Below are 17,660 nucleotides of genomic sequence, written 5' to 3'. Positions count from 1 at the left end.
ATGTGATCAGTTTTTCCATGTTAAGGTTAGAATGTGTGAGATTAGTGTTTGTAATGTGTTTTATGTCAAAACATGCTGGTATGTATCCTAATTATGTATCATTAGCGGTTTTTGTTTTAAACCATGTTTAAGGTCTGAACTAAGTAAGTAAGTAAGTACTGTGTCAACATGGCGGTGCAACATGGCGGCCTCCAACTGACTATGGATGTTATATTGCATTTCTGCTAATAAACATCCTGTCATGGTCATCCCCTCAGGGTTTAGGTATTAATTTATTGATTTATTTCCTCAGTGTAATTTCACTGGAAATTACACTGTCTTTTGTATTGTGCTATTTTTCAGATTGCCCATGTGTTTGTCTCCGTCTGGTGTTCACGGGTTGGGCTGCACTGCCTGCTGTTTGTGTGCACAGCTGCACTTCATTCGTTTCACCTGCTCTCACTTGGGTCATGTCCTCACAGTGATGCAGAAGAGGAATGTTCTTGTATGTTGGGAATCACTTAAAACCATAATCAAGACTTCAGGAGTCCACAGATCTTGTGGGGGTTCCTCTTGCGACCATGTGAGTTATGATACGTTGCCAGAATTTGCCTAATTAAAATTTTTAATCCATCATTTAAATGAGTTCTCAGAAATGTCAGTCCTTTTTGTGAAGTAATAGCTGGTGGTTGTACAGCACAGTGAGGGCTTGGAATAGAAAAATTTCTCTCGTAATCTCTGTTTTGTTAGTACATGTTGTAAGATGAATTCATTTGACCTTTATAAGAGCAAATTAATTTGAGCGTCAGTAGATTATTGTAAACAGACTCGAAGGATGAAATAAATTATGAGTGATTAGAGCAGAACTCTAACGGGAATGAACCCACACAAAATGCACAAGTGTTTGCGATGGGGTGGGTGCTGTGACACTAAAGAAATCTCAATTCAGAAGTGATCAACAACTGTCCTGTCTCGTTAACTTACCTTGTGTTGTCAAATGCTATAAAATGTGATCTTTGTGGAATCAGTGCATACCCTGATTGTTGCAGTGCTAGAGGGGTGGAGCGAGGATTTATAGTGTTTGGGATTTGGGATTAGGACTAGGATGCGAGCATTTACGGACTTCCTGAACTCGACCATCAGAAGTGTTTCTGTATGTGGTGAAAGTCTTGATCGTGTACAGACATTCCCTTATCTCTGCAGTGATGTTCGTGTTTCTGGGTCCTCAGCCTTTGAAATCAAGAGATGCTGGGAGGAGATTATTTAGTCATGAGGTCAATAAATATGTGTTTGGTGATGCCGACCTCTGCATTAGAAGAAAAATCCAAGTCTCTGGGGTCCTGCTGCTTCATTTCTTACTGTACTAGAGCTCTTTGTGAAATTCTGTTGCACATGTAGTTATTCTATTGTGCCTGCATTAATGGTAAATGTCCACCAGGTGGACATATTGCTCCATTTCAAGAACCACGGGACAAGACAATGACCAACCTGTTGCTTATAGTAGTAGATAGTTGTTAGACTTGGACGCTAGCCAGTGGCCTAAGGTGAAGCCTGTATGTCTTTGGTATTGGGTCTCTTCAGAGGATCCTTGGGTCCTGGTGGAAAGACTTTGTATCAAACAAGCAGTTAGTGAGACCAGCAGGAGGATCACTTGCATTGTGAGGGAGCGTCAGCATCTACATTTTGATCGGGTGGCGTATTTGTCTGTGCATGATCTGGCACGCGGGTGTCTCATGTGAGTGACAGCAGTGTCTGGAGAAGACCAAGAGGATGCCTGTGTCTCACCTGGCCATGGGAGATGGATGGTTACTTTGGAGAGGTGGTGAATGAATGATTGTCTGTCTGGGGGAGTTCTGTAGTGTGGAGGATGAGGTGGCACCAGTGCAGGCTCCCAGAGCTCACTTGACTTGTGAGATGTCAAAAACAAAATAAGAAGGGGAATCCCAAATGTAACAACTGTGTCCTACATGTTTGACCATGAAATTCTAGTATAGCAGCACATGAAACACTAACTTTTGAAAAGCCTGGACTCCATCAAATATTTGGACATGAACTTGACCTGACATTGTGATTTCAGATCAGTTTTTCATTCTGAATTCAGCCATTGCACTGCATGTCAATGACTGTTCTCGGTCAGGATTCACAGGACTTTGACTATGTTCAGTCAATATGTGATGCCAACCACATTCAGAGAAGAGAGGTCGGACTGGCTATATACACCACGGGTTGTGCATATTGCGAAGATATGAATGCACAATATGCACCACCCGAGGCAGCCATGTTTCATTTTGGGATGGTGTGGGAAGTTTAAATATTACTAGATCAAATATTTAGCTGTGAAATCTGACTTTATCAGAAGGCTTTTCGAATTTGACCTGGAAAGTGCAGAGGAAGCCATATTGCATTTAATATTATATATTAAATTTGTGTAGATGAGGGTGGTGCAAATGGTAAATCTTCATGTACATAGCTTTTACCTTTGGAGGTTGTGTGAAATGTGATTCCAATCTGATGTCTTTAGACGTGTCAATATGGACGCTCAAATCAGGTTTTAAATATCTTGTCAGTGCAAAGTCCAGAGCGACGGTAAAGCTGGACTTCATGCTGTGACGTTTGGACACACAAATCCGTCCGATGTCTTACAAATAACAGCACAGACGGTCTGTAAGATTTGAGGGGAAAGTAATCAGATTTGCCTACAAGCTGAACGTTGCCAAACAAACTGCTCATACTGGACTTAGTGTGTAACGGTAAGTAGATGTTAATGTCTCATGATGGCCTGAGCAGACACTCTCTCTCTACTACTAGTAGTATTGGGCAGAAAGTTTGACTTTACTCTATGACCTTGACCTTTCTTCTTAAAACGATGATATTTTTTTTATCCCTGGCTGGCCTTGACCGACTACCAACTTTGATCCATTGTGGATCAAAGTTGTTTGAGTTGTACTGAATGCTCCCACAAAATGCCATCACCACATCTGGTCTGAATTAGGCCATGGAATAAGCATGGTCCCCTGTGCCCCCCCCATCCTGTAAAGTCTAAAATATAAAAGAAGTGGTAACAAAAATATTGAGACTCACTGACATATGAGCACTTTCATTGACCTACCCTAGCCTAAAGCAAATGTCCGATATTTTTTCCGCACAACATAAAGTTATCTTCATCATTTAAGCAAATGGGAAATAAGACACCAAATGGTAACTGTCCTTACATAGAATTGACTACATTTTAAATTATGTGCACAGCTTTATTGTGTCAACAGGTATACTTGATTGAAATATGATATCCTGTGAAAAATAAACATTCTTGCACAAAAACAGGGGGTGCACGGGGACCATGCTGACCCATGGCCTAAATTCTAGAGACCAGTGGAACAGATAAACCACAACAAGTAACAGCTGAGAACTTTCAACCTGACTTCTTCCATGATTCATAGATGGTGACAGTTCCAGTTCTGACTGCTTCAGTTCAATTTTTTTTCTCAAGATGGTTTAATTTCTTTCAGCTCTGACACACATTTCAACTCTGACTTAATTTTTAATTTTTGTATTAAGCTTCTTGCTTTGATTTTACTGATTTACGTATGTCATATTGTAGTAATTTTTAAGCGTAATAATCATGCAGGTTTGTTTTTAATCTTTACTAATTGACATGTTGTTCAACCTGTGGCAGTCAGGTTGTAAAAAACAAATAAATAAAATCATCTCACTGACTAGCTTAAAGTCAAAAAATTCATAATTAAGCTCGATTTTTTTTAACTTTATTTTCTTAACACAATTAATTGAAGTTCTCAGTTCAGCAGTTTAATTGCTACAGTAACTGTGACGTTATTGTTCTTAATAAAACATTTTGTTTACACTGATGGTGGGGGGTTGACCTATTTCTCACAAACGTCATTAACTGACAAAATCTGCCGTCTATTGTTTTACTGAAACGCCCAACTGTCTACAGTTTTATGACAGTGAAAAAAAATGTTGAAAGGCACCAAGTGTTTTGCGGCGTTCTAGAGTTTGCCGTGGATTTTGGGATATGTTGTAAATGAATTCCCTCTTGCTGTACCCAGGCACTCGTGTTTTTAGCTGCTGACTCATGAGTAGCTGAACTGTTAATGAATGAGCGGCTGCAGCGGCTCCATGAATGAAAAGAAGCAGCAGCTGCGCGCCTTTACGCGCCGCCGCGCTTCTCCTCTCGGTCGCCACGCGGCGCTGTTCGTACCCCACAGTGCAGGATTTACTGTATTTAGGGACTCTACTCGGAGTCGCTCCCGTTACCTTTGTGAAATTGCGTCTTCCTGTCACATGCGCTGAATGGCACGCGGGCGCACGAGTGACAGCGACGCAAAGCAGCGCTGATCCGGCGGGCAGCTGCACGAGGACGCGAGGCGCATGACAGCGAGTGCCAACAGCAGCATCAGCGGCGGCGTCAGGACGCGCGGGGGTCACGGCACGTTGGCGCGTGTGGCCGTCAAAGTTGAGCCGTGTACAATGGTGATAAATGGTTCTGACCTGAACGCCTCCTCCTCTGACTCCGTCCTCAGCCGGCCGCCGTGGGTCACCACAACTTTGGGCTGCCTCCTCATCTTCACCATCGTCGTGGACATCCTCGGAAACCTCTTGGTGATTTTCTCTGTGTATCGCAACAAGAAACTCCGGAACGCAGGTGAGTCAAGTTCGCGCGCATCATCCAAAACAAGTCTCTTTTACGCACAGGCAGACTTTTGTCTGTAAAGACTCTTGTCGCCGATTAAAGGTTTTCAGTTTCATCTTTGATTTTATTCATTTATTTATTTTGCATTTAATATACAACCTTCCATAAAGACACTCTAAACTTATTGTTCGATCCTTAGGTCCTTGGTTCCTGCCGGACCTTTTGCCTACTTTTGCGCATACTTTGTTTTCCAGCAGCAGATTTAATTTGTCAGTTTTTATTAATTCGCGCTCCGTGGGCCCGTTGACCTAGGGTTTAATTAGGATTTGGGCTGCAGATGAAATTGCGCGCCCTCACATTGCACGTTGCATGCTGGGAGTAAACTGGCCGCAGGGCGCGTCAGGCGCTTTGTGTGACTTCTCCACCCCAAACCACCACTCCGGATTTTTCTCTCATGTGCGCGGGAACAGTAAATGCGCACTCTGCACGAGGCTGTGACTGCTCCCTAAGCTGTGCTGCCCTGGATTTTGTTTGCGCACAAGCAGCTGTGACGGAGAACATTGAAGTGACGTTATACCCCTGTTCCGCGGAGCGCCCTTTCATCCCGAATAGCAAATCAGGGCGCGTTTTGAAGCATCACAGTAACTTCTTGATCCATCTTTCAGTCTTGAACAAACTTGGTATATGCCGTAGTTACGGCCATCATCGGCACCAGTTTTGAAATCGGGGTGAAATTTTCGAGTCATTCAAAAAAAATCATCCCCAATTCTGCATCATTATGTGGTCACTTCTGAGTGTTTGTAGTCTTAACGTCTGCAGGATCTCAGCATTCTGGAATTTCAATAAATTTAAACTTGAGTGGATTTGACTTTTGAAAAAGAGTCATGAGTTGTATTGCTTTGGTGTACTTTGATCTGTGTGCTTGTAATTAAAATAACTGAACCATCCCTGACATCCATTCATGAGTGTTTGAGTGCAGCTCCTTGGTCTCTGAGTGGTTTCAGGTTGAGTTGTTCTGTGCCATAAAGCAGGGCTCACATGCACGCAGCTCTCAGACGGCACAATCATTACTGATGGATAAATAACTGGACCAGATCATGCTTTTTCATGTCAAAAGCATTTTTTTTTGTAGTTGCTGTAATTGAACATGATCAAACTGAAGTATCACTATGACAACTGTCAAAATCAATAATTTAGCTACCACTGAGGCTGGATGTCTGATTTGGAGTTTAAACTTTACTGACACCAATTTGATGCTGCTGTTGTTGAAGCTTCAGTATTTTTTTTTATTTGGGTGAATATGAGAAGACTTGACCTCTGACCGTAGTGACCCCTCATTTTTCAGTACATGCTCAGTGTGTTTCAAATCTGCATGTTCTTTATAGTAGAGGATAACTCAGCTGTTCTAGACTAACATGACCCCATTGAAGAACTTGGGATATGTGCCAAGGGACAAACAGTCCGAAAATGACCACACCCTTTTTTGTCCCAAGTGTGACTTCAAATACAGCTGTATTTTCTAAACTGCAGCAGCTACAGATTGCCCAAGGTATTCAAAATGTTCAGAATGACCACTACATATTTGGGAGGGACATCGAAAAGTGTAAAATTTTTATTTTGATATTTTAAGAGAAAATGGTTAAAATTGTTGGGAAGGTGTCGTAGCACGGACCCACAACAGGGGGCGCAAATGAACGGACAATGAATAAGCCAAAAAGTAACAATTTAATGTTGTGACAACACACAACTAAATACACAAAATTTGTAAAGTCAATTAACACCAGGTGACGTGTGGGCAGGCTCGAAGATAGAAGACCCCCGACGAGAGAGAAGCCGCGTCCCACACGGCTTCCACCACCAACGGTCTGAAGAACACCGGAGCCGCCAAGTCCCGAGTCCCAGGTGGCCTCTGTCTTCGGCTGTCGACCCTGGTACTGCCGGCAGAAAACAAAGGACAAGATGAATGAGTGTGAGTCCGCACACTCGGTAATCCACAGTCTGCACTCAGTTAGGAGGGAGCACCTCCACCTCCAAACACACACTCGTGCAGCTTCTGTTTCAACCACTTATCTGGTTTGGGGTGTGAGGCGAAGCCGTCGCTGTCACACCAAATGCCAATCCCACAGATAAGGACGAACACCACAGGATAACGGCTGCAAAAGAAGTCCAAATTATCATTCAACAATACAAGTCAGCAGAGAAAATTACCTCTTCGGTAGTCGATTTCTCGGCGGGGAGGTGGAGTTGCAGTCCGGCTTATATAGTGGTGTAGATGAGTGACAGCTGGTGCGATGAGTGACAGCTGTCACTTCTTCTGGGTCTGGCGCCCTCTCGTGCTTGGAGCCCGCACTCCAAGCAGGGCGCCCTCTGGTGGTGGTGGGCCAGCAGTACCTCCTCTTCAGCGGCCCACATAACAAAAATAAGTATGTCAACTTATTACCGTACATCAAAAGAAAATGAACATTTGCTGAATATAATGAAATTTTATTTTCAGACATACTGTTATCAATGGAATATTGATTTAACTTGAAAAATACAAAACAAAACTTGTTTCTTTAGCAGACAGCAGCATCTAGAGATCTTAAGTGTTTTAAAGATTATCAGGGAAATTTCCTAAAATATCACACGCTTTTGTGACCCTTCTAAATGTGTACAGGTCATTCTGAACATACTGAGTATGTTGGATTTTGGCATGTATCCCAAGCTGTTCATTGGGGTCACATTAGTCTGGCACAGTGGAGTTCTCTCCTAAATGATGTGCCTCCATGTGTCAGCTAGGTCCCAGACTATTACAGCACGGGCGTTTTTACGTGCACAGACATAGAAATGTGGAACTTGGAGAATGTTTGAGCCCCTTTAAAGACATTCAATGACGGCTTTTTAGTGTCTGAAAGTCAGAAAATTGGTACAAAAATTGCCATTTCATCAGTGTAAATGTTTAACAAACGTGAGCTCCTGCAGAACTGTGGATGAACTGCATGACGGAATATTGAACAAAGTGTAAGATAAGCGGTGGAACTGGGGAAACGGCATCATTGAAGTGATTGTCTTAATTATGGCTAATTGCATCAAAGGTCATAATGCATCAGCAGGATTTTAATTAGGATGCACTAATCCTTATCGTCTCTGCAGCGTACGGCTTAATGTTGCTCGTATCACTTCCTCGTCCGTCAGTCAGCCTCCTAAAATATTCACACAGTGACTGCAGAACCAAAGGGTTCCCGTTTTTTGTAAATTGAATGCTCAGGTCAGTAAAGGAGCAGATTTTACTTCATAAAATGATTCGCTTCAAGCTGAAATGGTTAATCAAAGAAGTGCTTCAGACGATGGGTTGCTGTTCTGGTAAATGGTAAATGAAGCGGTTATTTCATGAATCATTTTTCAAATGCTTGTCAGTAATTAAGCGAGATGCTGCACAAATGACTTTAATATGTTTGAAATGCTAAAAAAGTTAAATAGTCATTGATTCAAAATGCTACATGAATCATTGCATTCCATAAAACAAGTCTTTATTGATCGCACACCTTCACTTAACAAAATCAGACAGGTGGACAAGAGACAGATGAGTGAAAATTAAATACAGTTAATGAAAATTAAACAAAAGCTATGTACAGAATTTTCTCAACTTGTTAAAATGGTAAATGATTGCTTCAGAAAATCATTGTTTTTAAAACACATGAAACCTTGATGCCCCTCCACTGCCCACTTTTCCAACATTAAATTCTGACCAGTTAGGCTGAAGAACATTTCACTGCCTGCATTATACCCCTGTCACACATTTTAGCCAGCGTATTATAAATGCTGGCATACTCTGGCGTACGTCAAATAAGTTATGGGTAAGTTTGGTATAAGTTAAGAGCACATTGAAGTATGCTGATATATGGCGAGTACATCGAAAAATTTTGGGGCATGCACAATATTTTCAACATATGCCAGCGTATATCTCATACGTCCCATATACGCGGACCACAAGATGTAGGTAAGTTATGCAGTCCTCATGCGAACAATTCAGACTGTTAAAAATATTCAAACCATTCACACGCACATAAAGTCTTAATCTTACATGTTAATGTTGTTTCAGTCTGATTCATCATCACAGCCTGACGAAAATGTATCCACATAAAGTTTCCTGATTTTGGAAAAAAATGTCTAAAAATACTTTAATTCCTTGTCGTGGCTGAAGAAACTTGACGCTTCAAAAGAAGTCCCTCTGTGTTTGTCTGCTCCTGGTGCATTTCTCAGCCTGAACCAGAGAACACTGGTGCTTTATGCCACAAGATGGTTAACTTATTTTAAAAGGTGAAAGAGTCACAGGGCCTCATTCATTCATGTCAGCGTTTATCACAGGCAGCAGTCTATTCTTCAGCATTCTGCACACGATAAAAATGAATCCCACGATCCATCAAGAGAAAAATAAAATTTAAAAGATTACTCCCTTTGACCTCTGGGTGCAACAATGTATGCATTTTTGATAAGTTGGCATACACTGGATAAATCGTTGAGGCGTGACCGGGCCCTTAGGGTCAGGAGTTGTGGAAGCAAAGCTTTTTGTCTAACTTTGACCATCATAGAGGCTGCTGACGTGTTTCCGATGGCATTCATGCCTTTGGAGCACATTCACTACTTTCCAGCTAAGATCTGAGGCAGTGCATGCCTAATTGAAGGCTCTTAGAATTTTTCTTTTCTTCACAAAAATAGCAAATGGTGTGCAAATTGTCAGACACATTGATTATAAAGCAGTTTCCATCCAGACTTCCACACTGTTGGATTGTCGTGATGTTGGCGGAGGTTACTGTTTATTTGCCTGGATTGTATTTGCAGGAATTTGACGCTGGTGGAACAAATGAATGCTTGAAATGTAGACTTAGATTGAGCAGCAGTGTAAACTTCCAACAGTGTCATTGAATTCTTCCCACCAAGAATTCAATTTCCGGAACAGACGGACTCTCCTTTATAGGAAAAACAAGTGAGGAAAATTTTTCTTGGCAGGAGTTGAATGTTGTAAGAGGTTGCACAGTGGTCCAGCAATGAGGATAAATTAAACTGCGAGTAATGAAATATACTCAGCAGAGAGCCAACACAGTCACATATTGCAGGCAGCAACACAGCCGACCTCGCCGTCAGTCAGCCGCGGTGAAGCCAGCAGCATGTGGCGAGCAGTTTGAGCTGTGCGTGCTGCCTGGCTGGCTGCAGCATCAGTGCTCTGAGCTCAGCTTAGTGCCAACAAGTCCCTCGTTGTCGTGGTGTGTGTTTTTTTTTTTTTTTTTTTTTGGTAAAAAGCGGCACTACATTCCCCGGATTTTCAAAATTCAGGCTGGAGAAAAAGCAAATTGGCACAAAAGGTGATATGGCTCCACACTGTGACATTTACAGCTCGTGGAACGTGACTCTAAAATGTTGCTTTTTGATGGCACCTGCGTGATTATTTCCTCCACGTGTACCAAAGCTGTGATAACAGGTAAACTAAAAGTGGTGCAAACTGTGAGTGTTGGGTGTGTTTTCAAGGAGATCTGGGTTTGATTCCCACTTCTGCTATCAGTGTTCCATCTAGATGGTTCCAGTCCACCCAGCTGTAAATGGGTACCGGCCTTGGCTGGGAAAATAATTTTCACCCTGCACAAGGGGAGAATGTGTGTGTAAGCACTGCCACCAGTGGGTCTCGGGCCAACATAGGGCTGTTTGTAGGAATGCCTGATTGGAGTCTGTTAATTTTGAGTATCTGCTGATATCGAGCCACGTTTCAATACTTGTATTTTGTTAGATACTGCAGTACACTTGCACATTGAACAGCTCTGATGAAAAATATCAAACATAACTACACCCAGTACTCCAGTTAAAGCCCCTTTCACACCGGGCCTGCTTCGAGTTGCTTCTTGTGGCATCATGATGACGCAGGAATGTCTGCATCAGGTGGGGAGAGAGGAGGTGAGAATGCAGAGGAGGATCTGCAGCCAGACTGTGCACTCTGATTTCTCTTCTAGTTTATATTTGTTCTTGTGCAGGGCTGCAGGTCTGCACTCTGATTTCTGTTAAAGTTCATGGCTGCATGAGCATGCAAATGAACGATCCATGTGTAAATGTGGTGATGTCTGGAGGTATACATGATGTGGACATGTCCTGTCTCTCGCAATTAGTCTGTGAGCAGGACTTGATGCCCTTTTTTGTCCTTTATTTAACACAATTATGAAAGAGTTTGAGGGGAGAGTGAGTAGCTGCAGCAGCCAGACAGTGTTTTTTTTTTTTTTTTTTTAATTGTTCACATGTGCGCGTGCGAAGGAATCATCTGTGAGTGGACTGGAGATGTCCAGACTTTTTACTGGATGTAGACATGTCCTGTCTCTGGCAATCAGTCTGTGAGCAGGACTTTTATGGACTTTATTTAAACACAATTGTGAGAGAATTTAAGAGCGAGGAGCTGCAGCCAGGGTGCAGTCAGGATTTTTTTTTTCTGTGCTCTTTTTATGCGTGTAGTTTCACTGCATTGTGTACATGGTATAAAACAATTCTGCGTGATTTATACTTCGGAAACAATGGAACACAGCAGGAATCATATATTGGCGTCAGGTAACATTGTATTGTGAGGGTGTGGCTTCCAGTCAGGTTGAGTACCATTGCTTTGCCCCGACTTGCATTGAAACCACTTCCTTTCTGCATCCTGTGCTCAATGCAGAAAAAAAATAAACGTTTAATTTTTCGTGTCCGATTTGCTTCGTCCTTTGCATCCGTCATGGTGCTGTGGTGTTGAGCTACATCGTCTTGACACTAGGTTGCATCCACGTGGCGTCGTCATGACACTGCATGAGGCAACTTGAAGTAGGCCCGGTGTGAAAGGTGCTTTAGTGTGTGAGGGGAGGCTAGTGGGGGCGGGGCTGGCCTGGCCCATGACTGTAGTGTAGCGGGCTCAATCTGTGCTTGTCCGGGGTTTCTGGGGGAACCTGGGTACTGGCTTGAAACAGTCGGGCATATGTTTGGGGAGTCTTTGGCTGTGGCCCTCAAGTGCCCTGTGGTGTCTCCCTGAGGAGTGGCTTGTGGTGTGGGAATGGGCACATGGCGGGGGGGGGGACTCATGGCTGTGCTTGTTTAAAAATCCACTAACTGCAATGACATTGATATTTATATGCAAACCATCTCCAAAACAATGGACTGTTACCCAAGGGGGTGGGGGTGGGGGGGCTTTTTACCTCTCGCCCTTCTGGCTACAGGCCTGTACAGTGCTTGTTAACAGGAGGGAAACTGATGAGGTGAAATACTCATTCATGTGGAAAGTTCTGACAAGCCAGTAAGAAGCTCGTCATATGCATCATCTGTCAAACAGTCTTTGCATGTGTTTGAAGTGAAGCAGAGCCTAAATATATACGAGGGCTGTCCGTAAAGTATAGGTCCTTTTTATTTTTTTCAAAAACTATATGGATTTCATTCATATGTTTTTACGTCAGACATGCTTGCACCCTCGTGCGCATGCGTGAGTTTTTCCATGCCTGTCGGTGACGTCATTCGCCTGTGAGCACTCCTTGTGGGAGGAGTCGTCCAGCCCCTCGTCGGAATTCCTTTGTCTGAGAAGTTGCTGAGAGACTGGCGCTTTGTTTGATCAAAATTTTTTCTAAACCTGTGAGACACATCGAAGTGGACATGGTTCGAAAAATTAAGCTGGTTTTCAGTGAAAATTTTAACAGCTGATGAGAGATTTTGAGGTGACACTGTCGCTTTAAGGACTTCCCACGGTGCGAGACGTCGCTCAGCGCTCCCAGGCAGCGTCATCAGCCTGTTTCAAGCTTAAAACCTCCACATTTAAGGCTCTATTGATCCAGGACGTCGTGAGAGAACAGAGAAGTTTCAGAAGAAGTCGGTTTCAGCATTTTATCCGGATATTCCACTGTTAAAGGAGATTTTTTTAATGAAAGACGTGCGGACGGTTCCGCGCGTCGGGACGCAGCCGACGCGGCGCGGCGGCACAGGAAAAACACCTCCGTGTTGATAACCATTTGTAAAATCCAGGCGGCTTTTGATGGCTTTCAGTGGAGTGAGTATATGAGAAATTGTTTATCAGCTGGAGATGTTCCAACTTGTCCTCAAGGCTTCCAACAGAGGTGTTTTTCCTGTGGCGGAGCGTCGCGGCGGCTGCGAGCCGACGCTGCAATCCGCCCGCACGTCTTTCATTAAAAAAATCTCCTTTAACAGTGGAATATCCGGATAAAATGCTGAAACCGACTTCTTCTGAAACTTCTCTGTTCTCTCACGATGTCCTGGATCAATAAAGCCTGAAATGTGGAGGTTTTAAGCTTGAAACAGGCTGATGACGCTGCCTGAGAGCGCTGAGCGACGTCTCGCACCGTGGGAAGTCCTTAAAGCGACAGTGTCACCTCAAAATCTCTCATCAGCTGTTAAAATTTTCACTGAAGACCAGCTTAATTTTTCGAACCATGTCCACTTCGATGTGTCTCACAGGTTTAGAAAAAATTTTGATCAAACAAAGCGCCAGTCTCTCAGCAACTTCTCAGACAAAGGAATTCCGACGAGGGGCTGGACGACTCCTCCCACAAGGAGTGCTCACAGGCGAATGACGTCACCGACAGGCGTGGAAAAACTCACGCATGCGCACGAGGGTTCAAGCATGTCTGACGTAAAAACATATGAATAAAATCCATATAGTTTTTGAAAAAAATAAAAAGGACCTATACTTTATGGATAGCCCTCGTATATATTTTTTATGAATACTGCACTGCTGAGGAACATTCAAAAAGCACAGAGAGCGGCGGCTCTGTCGCCCTGCCTGCGCTTGGCAAACAGAACTCGTGTTTGATATATCAGGTACCGGCCAATCAAAAATGCTTTGATTGGGCCCGATACAATCACTGCCATCAAACTGACCAACTCTGTCTCACTGCAGTTTGTGGGACAAGATTACGAAAGTACATTAATCTGTGGGTTCATGATGGGGGTGCAAAAATGGGGTGCTTTTTGTAACGAAAGCACAAATTAATTTTGTGATGGGCAAGAAATGTTGGTGGAGGGTCTGGGTGAGTTATGGTTAATGTTTGGGGAGGGTAGACACTTACACTAGGTTAGAGTTAGGAGAAGGAAAGATTATAAATAGCAAAATAAAAAAACTGTCATGAAAAGGGTGTGTTTATTGTGATTGGGGGCATGATAAAAAACATGAGACTTTACTGACTTCACAAGTAGACTGACAGTGATTTAATTTTTTTTTTTTTTTTTAATTCTGCCTCTGTGCACCACAACACCGGCGCTTAGATGAAACAATCAACATGTGCTTGTTGGCTTTAGTTCTGTATATCTGTAATTCTTAAATGGTTAATGTAGTTTTGTTAAAACTTAATGTCTATACGGTACCCCCCCCCCCCCCCCCCCCCCCCCCGCGCTTTAAAGGTCTGTAAATGATGTGAAAGGTGTCGGCAGTGAAGCAGTCACACCTTTTGTTCTATTTTTCTTCACACTAATCATTATAAAGAGATTCAGGCGTAAAGAAACCCTGATGATGTGACTTGGCTGCTGGCGCAGTCTGACGGTGCAGACGTGTATTAAGTGCTCAGAGTTGTCAACCAGAACTGCACGTTGTCGCTGGCTGGATGCCTGAAAAACATTTTTACCTACTGTTCACTCTCAGCGCAGCGTTAGTATCCATTACTGCTGTCTATGCAAGGAATATTTTCAAGTATTAATGCTGAATTAAGTGGCATTTGCGTTCATCTCCAATTAAAATGAATGTTTCACATCTCTAAATATCCACTGGCTTTGTTGGGAGATTGAAAATAAAAATGGGCTCAGCGGAGCTTAATAAAGAGATGAGTCTGACAAGAAAACAAATTCCTTCCTGCATGTGTCTCACAGTCCACGTTGACTCTGTAGCATCATTTTATTTTCATCATGAGGAGAACAATTTGAAAGAATTGCTAAGTGAGAAACCATATTCCTTCATAACGGATGCTGTCACACAAGATTGTGCTACTGTATCCATTATATTTTTGTATTATTATTTTTTTTAATCCTAGGGTGGTGTTGGAATTTGTCAGTGTTGGACTGGAATGCTTTGGATTTATTTGTTGCAACCCCTCAATTTTTTTTTTTTTTTGTGCTTTTTTTTTTGTGCACAATCCAACTAAAATTCACTCAGATATTAATTGCAGGATCAACTGGATTTCAATTTGTACATTACATCAGGTGCAGTAACTTTTGGCAATAAAATAAAATAAAAAATTCAATGTGTCAACAGAAAGTGTAACTTTAAGTTTCCAAAGAGTTCTATTTGTTACAGGTTAGAACCACTGAGGAGGAAAAGACTGGACCCCAACGCAGGCAGCTGACACAGATGGGTTAGTGAAATAACCAGGGGTTTATTTTCCAAATGATAATAGTTCAGAGGGAATACAATCCCAAACCCAAAAATTCCACAACAGTCTAAGCAGAGAGGTCAAAGTTCAAAATAATAACAAAATCCAAAAATGCCTCAGCAGTCTCTAGGAAGTGATAAAATCCAAAAGTTGAAAGTCTAAATCACACAAAAAGGGCCACTGCCAAAAGGGGCAGTGAAAGCACTCCCTACTAATGACAAAAAAAAATCAATAACTGAAAGTCCACAGTCAAAAAGAGACCATGAAGACAACACACTATAAGAAACAAAGTCTTAACTTGTGAACACGCTGATAACGTGAAAAACCAATAACTAAAAGCCGCTAACAAAAGGGCACTGAGAACATTCCATACAAATAACAAAAGTCCAGATACGTGTCAACTAAGTCACTATGAAAAGTGAGAACAGAAAACAGTCCAAAAGTGAAAGTGGAGAATTTACACTTACACCCCGATGACTAAGTGGACAGATAGACGGGTGCTGAGGACTAAAGATGACAATTCAGAACGTAATCAAACCGCGGTGAACTGAGACAAAGGTGAGACATAAAAAGCCGACTAATCGGAGACCACAAGTGTAACAAAACAAGAGCGGAACGAAACCTGCACGTGGGACCGGTGTTCTGTCAAGATGTGCGGCTTGTCGAATTGTGCACCTTGTACCATAAAGCGACAGTTCTGTGGGCCGGGATGACCTAACCCCGACGAGATGTGCACCCTGTTGCGCTTCACTTTCATTCACTGAATGATTCTTGACCAAGTTAACTTATACTGACATGCAAATAAATGTATAAATTGTTCATCCAAACACAGTAATGTGTAAAATGTACTTGCTAGTAAAAGATAAGTATTCTATTTTTTTTTTTTTTTTTTTTTTTTTTTTTTACTTTTGCGATAATTGTTCATCACAGTAATCCTCACTTATTTGTACCTCAGTGTCTTTTGGACTTTATTGCACAGAGAAATGCGCTGTAAAGTGAGGCACGTAAACTCGACGATCCTGAGAGGCGGGGCCCTCTAAACAGCTGACGGGACCCCACGCTGGCTGTCAGTTTTGTAGCCAACCAAACGCGGTGGCCCTGGAGCGACAAACTACAAAACAATGACAGAAGGAGACCGATAAATAAAAGACATTATGCGTCCACATGTGCGCACAACACCTCCACACATGTAGGCAAACATGCAGTCCCCCATAACACATTCATGCACAGTCGGGGAGGCAGGTTCAGGATAACCATGCACGCTCATACAGCCATGCCTCCTGCACACAGACACCCACCTGACTCCATTCATTTATCCATATACATGCCCACACAACACACAGACACTCCCAGACAAGACAGAAGAACAGAAACCTTACACACAGAGGACTAATAACTCAACCCCCACAAAACCATCCAACTGAATCCCAACACTATTCCCCGTACGTGTGTGTGTAATATATACATATGATACGACAAACTTGGTGCACCTATCTTTTGGCAGTTTTGCCCATTCCTTTTTGCAGCACCTCTAAAGCTCCATCAGGTTGGATGGGGAGCGTCAGTGCACAGCCACTTTCAGATCTCTCCACAGATGTTCAATCAGATTCAGGTCTGGGCTCTGGTTGGGCCACTCAAGGACATTCACAGAGTTGTCCTGAAGCCACTCCTTTGATATCTTGGCTGTGTGTTTAGGGTCATTATCCTGTTGAAAGATGAACCGTTGTCTCAGTCTGGTGTCAAGAGCACTCTGGAGCAGATTTTCATCCAGGATGTCTCTGTACTTTGCTGCATTCATCTTTCCCTCAATCCTCACAAAGATGGTGCCTGGTTTCCTCCAAACATGACGTCTGGCATTCACACCAAAGAGTTCAATCTTTGTCTCATCAGACCAGAGAATTTTGTTTCTTATGGTCTGAGAGTCCTTCAGGTGCCTTTTGGCAAACTCCAGTCAGGCTGCCATATGCCTTTTAATAAAGGAGTGGCTTCTGTCTGACCATGCTACTATACAGCCTTGATTGGTTCTATGCATATATATATATCCGTTACATGTGCAAATAGAAAACTTCAGGATTCTCCTATTTTTTTATTATTATTATTTTTTTACCCCATAGCACTGACTCCTTATCCCTGACACAATGCTGTGCCTTCTGGAGGTTTCTGGTGCAACCTCGGTGCACCCACAAAATGTCCCCCAAATCAAACCTGTAGCAATAAAGCTACGGACGGGTACATCCCAAAAATATACAACTTTTTAAAGCAAAACGGCTGTGCAATAATAAAAAGAAAATAACTACTAATGAGGAAAATGAAAAATAACTGTAGTGGCTCTCTCCTTTATCGAATACAGAGGAAACACTCACACAGTAACATCTGAAGGTTAAAAGTTTACCTGTGCAAAATTTCGTAACAGGATAAATATCTGTGCCGATAACATGGGCCCTCAAACGTGGCCTACTTCACGGCGTGAGCGCGCGCGTCGCCATTAGCAAGAGTCTTCCGTATTTCCCACGATCATCCACCGGCTACAGTCATCTTGGAACACAGAACAGTGACACACACACACACACACACACACACACACACACACACACACACACACACACACACACACACACACACACACACACACACACACACACACACACACACACACACACACACAGTGAACCTTCTCCAACACA

The 17,660-nt window shown here is 42.8% G+C and overlaps 1 protein-coding gene and 1 long non-coding RNA gene across 2 annotated transcripts in view; one reads left to right on the top strand and one right to left on the bottom strand.

Annotated features, from left to right (window-relative positions):
- The first annotated feature begins 4,252 nt into the window (after positions 1-4,252).
- Positions 4,253-17,660, top strand: part of mtnr1aa (melatonin receptor 1A a) — a 111,874-nt gene continuing 98,466 nt past the window's right edge. The window contains exon 1 of the mRNA XM_034188868.1: positions 4,253-4,639. Within this exon, the coding sequence (XP_034044759.1) occupies positions 4,366-4,639 (274 nt within the window). The 5' untranslated portion in view covers positions 4,253-4,365. The remainder of the gene's footprint in view (positions 4,640-17,660) is intronic.
- LOC117526793 lies at positions 11,708-15,803 on the bottom strand. Its single transcript, XR_004565352.1, has 3 exons — positions 15,713-15,803; positions 15,038-15,043; positions 11,708-11,718 (listed from the first exon to the last, which is right to left on the bottom strand). It is a non-coding gene; the product is annotated as an uncharacterized LOC117526793 (long non-coding RNA).

This window comes from Thalassophryne amazonica, chromosome 15 (assembly GCF_902500255.1).
Source record: "Thalassophryne amazonica chromosome 15, fThaAma1.1, whole genome shotgun sequence".
Taxonomy (NCBI): domain Eukaryota; kingdom Metazoa; phylum Chordata; class Actinopteri; order Batrachoidiformes; family Batrachoididae; genus Thalassophryne; species Thalassophryne amazonica.
Note: the sequence above shows the minus strand (reverse complement) of the source record. Positions and strands in the feature narration are given on the sequence as shown.